Source organism: Hippoglossus hippoglossus, chromosome 16, assembly GCF_009819705.1.
Source record: "Hippoglossus hippoglossus isolate fHipHip1 chromosome 16, fHipHip1.pri, whole genome shotgun sequence".
NCBI classification, from domain to species: domain Eukaryota; kingdom Metazoa; phylum Chordata; class Actinopteri; order Pleuronectiformes; family Pleuronectidae; genus Hippoglossus; species Hippoglossus hippoglossus.
This window is the reverse complement of record NC_047166.1, coordinates 15,428,779-15,434,425: the sequence shown is the minus strand read 5'-3', so window position 1 is coordinate 15,434,425 and position 5,647 is coordinate 15,428,779. Positions and strand designations below refer to the sequence as shown.

Below are 5,647 nucleotides of genomic sequence, written 5' to 3'. Positions count from 1 at the left end.
ATGTCAACAGATTAAAAATACCGCCATAAATGCAACTGGTAGCAGTGGGTGTAACCAAATGACACAAGTCAAGTAACATGAATAGAAAATGGAGAACACTGAACTCCTACAACACATCAGCTTTTAACTACTTTCTCTTTTTCACAAAGAGGGGACGGCTTAATAACTGAGGCTCTGTAACCTTCATTAACATCATCAGTAAAACTTGTGTTATGTACTATTTCATGTCAAAATGGCTGCTGTGAAACAGGTCTGTTTTGACACTGATCAGTCTGTCACCTCTAACAAACCAGGATTACACTTCATATTTGTCACCTGCAGGTCACACTTAGATAACAAAGCGATGAGGCCCTAACCCTAACCCATCTTGCTATTACACTGCTAAATAAACTAGCATTAAACCTTAGCAGAGTTAGCAAAGTAAGCTAGCTTACCTGGGACCAGGTGTGTGGTGTCGTGCAGTGGAGAAACCTGGTTTCATTGTGGTATCTGATGGCCCTGGGGGATCTTGGTGTGTTTGAATTCTTTCTTTAGAACAAAACATCCCAGTTTGTGATAAGGTCACAAGGTCGCACACAACTAGAGGCTGCTAACCTTACCAGCAGGCTAAGGCTATGCTAGCATTTAGCTTCACGTTAGGTTGGTTACTTGGTCACATCAGGCCAGAAGCTTTGGCCGGTTGGGTTTTTCTCTTGTCTTCTCTGTCTTTGGTTGTCCCGCCTTCTTGAAGGTATAATTCACCCCAAAATGAACATTCACTCATTATCTACTAACCACTATGCTGATGGAGGGGTGGGTGAAGTGTTTGAGACCACAAAACACTTTTGGAGTCTCAATGTTGCAGCCAAATCCAATACGATGGAAGTGACTACTAAAGTAACTCTAAAATATTAACTGAACCTAGGTGAAGTAAGGATTCATAACATAACTGCTGTATTAGTTTTAATAGTTTTGCACATGTGTCCCAGATGAAATGAAATATAATCTAAGTGTAGGATGTGACATTATATCATAGGTCAGCTTTCCTATGTGAAACACACATTCAAGACACAAATGTACATTCACACTCATCTCATTCATCAAATACTCTTACACTCTGCTCTGCCACCATTTCACCATTTCCATTTTAATTGCTTTGTTCAGTTGTTGTTTACATTGTTATTTGTATAAGCAAATTATATTTAATTAAATAAAAAATTATAATTAAGTCTGTAAAGTAGGGTTGTTGTTTCTGTAGTTTATTTTAGTGTTTTAGAATTTGTCTCGTATACAGGTGAGGAAACAGAGACTGCCATTCAACATGTTGAAAGATTTTTTATTTTACAAATAGGAGATTTATTTGATTTATTTTCATCAGTCTTTCTATTTTATTCTATTGTATTGGGGAGTTATGTAAATCTCACTTTTTTGCAGGACTAGAATCAAAACTCATTGATCTCTTCGGTTACTTTCCATTCACAGATCCCCACAGCTGCCCCCTGAAATCTGTCCACATACCTCTGCCTGGGAGAAACCATTATATACGCATCTCTGACCAGATGTGTCGACCACAGTGTTTGACTGTGTTTCTATTTTAGGAAGCAGAAACATTTCTCCTGGGAATAAGAGGGTTTTTCCGTTGTGACCTCCCAGGTGGGGTTTGGAAAAAGGTCAAAGGGTCACCACCCAGTGTCGGTGGGAAGAAAGAGACCCATGTAATAAGATGACAGAAATAACACTTGATTTAAAATAAAAAAAAATTATGGAAGAAAATTAGTTATACTGACTTAATTACAAATGTACAAGTATCTAATTTACAGCCATTAGTATTAAAATAGATACCATGAATATATTAAATGTGTATATAAAATAAAAATACGTTATCAGAATGTTAAATTGTAAAGTGTGCAACCTCCCTGTGTGTTTATGTGGTGCGCACTTTGACAGGATCTCACAATAAAATGTGACTCTCATCTTCCTCCAACACTCTCTCCGGCATTCCTTCTTGTTTGTCGTCATGGTGCCAGCAGGACAGCTCCGCTATATAAGGTCCTCATCTCCGCAGTCCTGAGCCACAACGACAAAGAGTGTACAACCTTCTGCTACATCACAGCCAGAGAGGAGTGAGCGCTTCTCCCTGAACCAAAGGACTCACATCAGATCCTGTGAAGACAACACAACACTTCATTGACTGCAGATATATTTTTGCTTCTGCTCTTCTTCAACATGAATATGTCCAGTCTTTCAAATGGAGCTCTATTTTTCTTTTTTTTAACAGCACAGGTAAGAATCTTAACCATAACTGAGTATTTTATATTTTTATTTTGAATCACCTGGTTTAAATGGTGGAAGCATTTTTTTTTCTAAATTTCATTTTCATTGTTGAAGAAGAAATGAAGATGCTGTTTCCTTTCATTGATGATAACTCTAATCACAAAGCCTTCACTATCCTAATTCGATTTGATAAATGCAAAACGTGTTTCCTTTCATCAAAAATAAGTCTCATTAAGCAAATGTTATTGAAGTTTACTGAAGTTTCTGTTTGCTATTCTGTTAATTATACAATTTGTCACATCATATGCAATATGACATTTCCTTCCAGAATATTTTCTTTTATATTCTGTGATTCTTTTCTAAAAAGATCTTTGTATTTAACAGTTTAAGATAAATAATTGTTCATATTTAATAAATGACATCAAGCTTAGACATGCACATTTCTAATACATAATATTTAATCCCAGTTGTCAATAATCAGTCATATTAATTGGTCTTAAGTGATATGATAACATTAACAGAGCAAATTTGATTCTCTCCCACTCAGGTGTTTGCAGTCGTCTGGTCCCAGGCATGTCCTCGGAGATGCCTGTGTCCTAAGGACCCCCCCATGTGTCTCCCTGGGGTGCCCCTGATCCTGGACGACTGTGCCTGCTGCCTGGTGTGCGCCCGTCAGAAAGGACAGATCTGCTCTGAGGTGAACCCCTGCGACACACGTAAAGGCCTGCAGTGTGATTACACAGCTGACGTTCACAAAAGGACCGGCATCTGTGCAGGTGAGTGGGCTGTTGTTGGAGCCGTCATTCACAAATGCAAACAAGATGTCCAGAACAAGGCAAATACTAAGTACATAGAAAATTAAACAAAACCTTTCTGCCGACTTTCTCTCTTTCCTGCAGCTCATGGGGGAAATGTGTGTGTTTTGGGTGGTTCCGTCTACCAAAATGGCCAGACCTTCTTCCCCAGCTGCAAGTACCAGTGTGTGTGTCGTGATGGACAGATCGGCTGCTTGCCCCGCTGCAACTTGGATGTGATGCTGCCCGGGCCTGACTGCCCCGTGCCACGGAAGATCCAGGTTCCCGGGGAGTGCTGCGAGAAATGGGTGTGCGAGCCCCAAGCTAAGGCCAGTACACTGGGTGGCTTTGCCATGGCAGGTGAGTGGAGTGAGATGAGACGGACCACACGAGCTGAACATACAGAGAGAGACACACACGCAATCACAGCTCCAGTCTCACTCCAGTGTGAGACAGAGTTAAAAGGTTATGTACATTTCACTGAGCTGTTCTGGGGTTAGGGAGCAAGATCCAAGGGAAAGAGGGAAATAGAATAAGGCATGAGAAGAGAGGAGGAAACACAAAGGAAAGAAACTGCGTTGAAGTAGTGTAATACACCACTCAGCTAGTTTCAGTCACACACATGGAAGTCAGTGATCATGTTGGCCACTGGTTTTCTCAGAATCTGCTCATAAACTTTTGTTTCAAGAGGATTTACCCATCAAGATTATGAATTCTGCATATTTTCTACAGTTTAAATTTCTAAATATTATATTACTATAATATTCTTGGATGTGTTGTTGTTCACTTTAAAATGTAAAACTTAACAGCTTTAACTTCTGAATTATTTTTTTTTACCAGATCAGGAAATTTTTCATTTCTCTAACCCATATTCCTGTGTCCTTCTATCTGTGTTCCTTTAGCCTATCGTCAGGAAGAGACGGTGGGCGTCGACAGCTGGGACCTCAGCCTGAACTGCATCGAGCAGACCACTGAGTGGGGCGCCTGCTCCCAAAGCTGCGGCATGGGGGTGTCCACCAGAGTGACCAATAAGAACCGTCGGTGCGAGATGGTGAAGCAGAGCCGGCTGTGTATGATCAGACCCTGTGACAACCTGCAGCTACAGCTGACTCAGCTGAAGGTAACTTCCTCTTCTGAGAATCCACTTGCTGCATCATTTCTGAATGAGTTTCTTCATTTGCTTCAGTTTAATTCTATGGCAGTTACATGAGAACGTATTGTAAGCTCTTTTTATTCAGTTCCATTTGTCATTCAGTCAGTGAATTGCTCTTTCTCTCCCCGCAGAGAGGCAGCAAGTGCCAGAGGATGGTGAGGAGCGACCAAGCCGTCCACCTCTCCTATAAGAACTGCACCAGCGTCCAGGCCTACAAGCCTCGCTACTGTGGCTCCTGCACAGACGGCCGCTGCTGTACCCCCCACAGAACCAAGACTGCTCTGGTGGATTTCCAGTGTGCCAACGGTAAAATCGCCAGGAGGCCAGTCATGGCGATCCTTACCTGCGTTTGCCACAGCCACTGCCCCAGAGAGAATGCCGCGTGGCAGCCGTCAGAGCTGGGATACAGCGGCATGAGGTTATAGGTCAACATAAGATAATAATAATAAGGTTATAATGTACAGTAAATCCAGATTGTAGGTGAAGACTGTGTCTCTAAATGCAGGGATTCCTCGAGGCTGTTACATGGACGGTAGCATCCTTCATTTTACAAACATGAGTTGCATTAACTCAAAACTTTATATTAAGATATTAGATGGAGACTGTCCACAACATAATACAAACAGTATGTAGGCCTATAAAGTATGGCATGCATTTAAGGAAAAGGTCATAGAGAATGAAATAGCTCTTTATCTGCAGAGGGATTTTATCTTGTATCATCCTGTGGACAAATTAGTGTCATATCCACTATTGCAAAGTAAAGCACTTAAACCTTGAGACATATTGATTCTCTCCACTTCTGGAGATCAAGTAGAGTATAGTTGTGCTCAACCTAAATTAATAAGGAAGAAAGCTATGGCAGCCAACAGCTTCATGTACTGTGCGTCTTTTAATTCAATCACTTGCCGTACGGTGACATTTTGTCACCTTAATCTACAAAAAAGTAAATAAGGATGAAATTGATAAAAACAGCGGCAAGAAGGCAGAAGGAAATAGACGAGCTTAACTTGAACTTTTACCTTTCCATGGCACTGCTGTGGGAACTTTCCAACCATGGGTCACATTTTTGAAATAACTGGACTGTAAACTTTGACCTGGTTCCAGCGAAGGGCTCAATCTATGAAAGAGAGGTCACTGCGGTGATGGGTGTCATTCCTAACATCTGCTTAAACTCCTACTCCTGTTGCAATGAAAGCACATGTATGCTGTTAGATATTAATACGCTTTTTGTTAAAAGTAGTGCACATAAACAACAGCTATTTGTATAATGACAAAAGTTTTGTAAATACTTGCTGTATAGTTGGTTTGACTGAGTGTGTATCAAATACACAGTGTTAATTGGTAGAAATGTAATTGTATATATTGTTGTTTTTTTTCACTTGAATTATACGTCAGACTGCTTTTTTCTGTATCTGCAAAGTCAACATAAATAAAAGTGTATTTTTTT

The 5,647-nt window shown here is 40.5% G+C and overlaps 1 protein-coding gene across 1 annotated transcript; it reads left to right on the top strand.

Annotated features, from left to right (window-relative positions):
* Nucleotides 1-1,691: 1,691 nt before the first annotated feature.
* LOC117777332 (CCN family member 3-like) lies at nt 1,692-5,647 on the top strand. Its single transcript, XM_034612031.1, has 5 exons — nt 1,692-2,262; nt 2,801-3,029; nt 3,153-3,407; nt 3,950-4,167; nt 4,332-5,647. The coding sequence occupies exons 1-5, from the start codon at nt 2,206-2,208 to the stop codon at nt 4,623-4,625; spliced, it is 1,053 nt and encodes a 350-aa protein (XP_034467922.1). The 5' UTR covers nt 1,692-2,205; the 3' UTR covers nt 4,626-5,647.

Bases quoted from the DNA above. Each gene is read 5' to 3' on its own strand.
- LOC117777332 (XM_034612031.1), top strand. From the start codon at position 2,206: ATGAATATGTCCAGTCTTTCAAATGGAGCTCTATTTTTCTTTTTTTTA. The intron at 2,263-2,800 runs GTAAGAATCTTA...TCTCCCACTCAG, and splicing joins TCTTTTTTTTAACAGCACAG to GTGTTTGCAGTCGTCTGGTC. The intron at 3,030-3,152 runs GTGAGTGGGCTG...TCTTTCCTGCAG, and splicing joins AAGGACCGGCATCTGTGCAG to CTCATGGGGGAAATGTGTGT.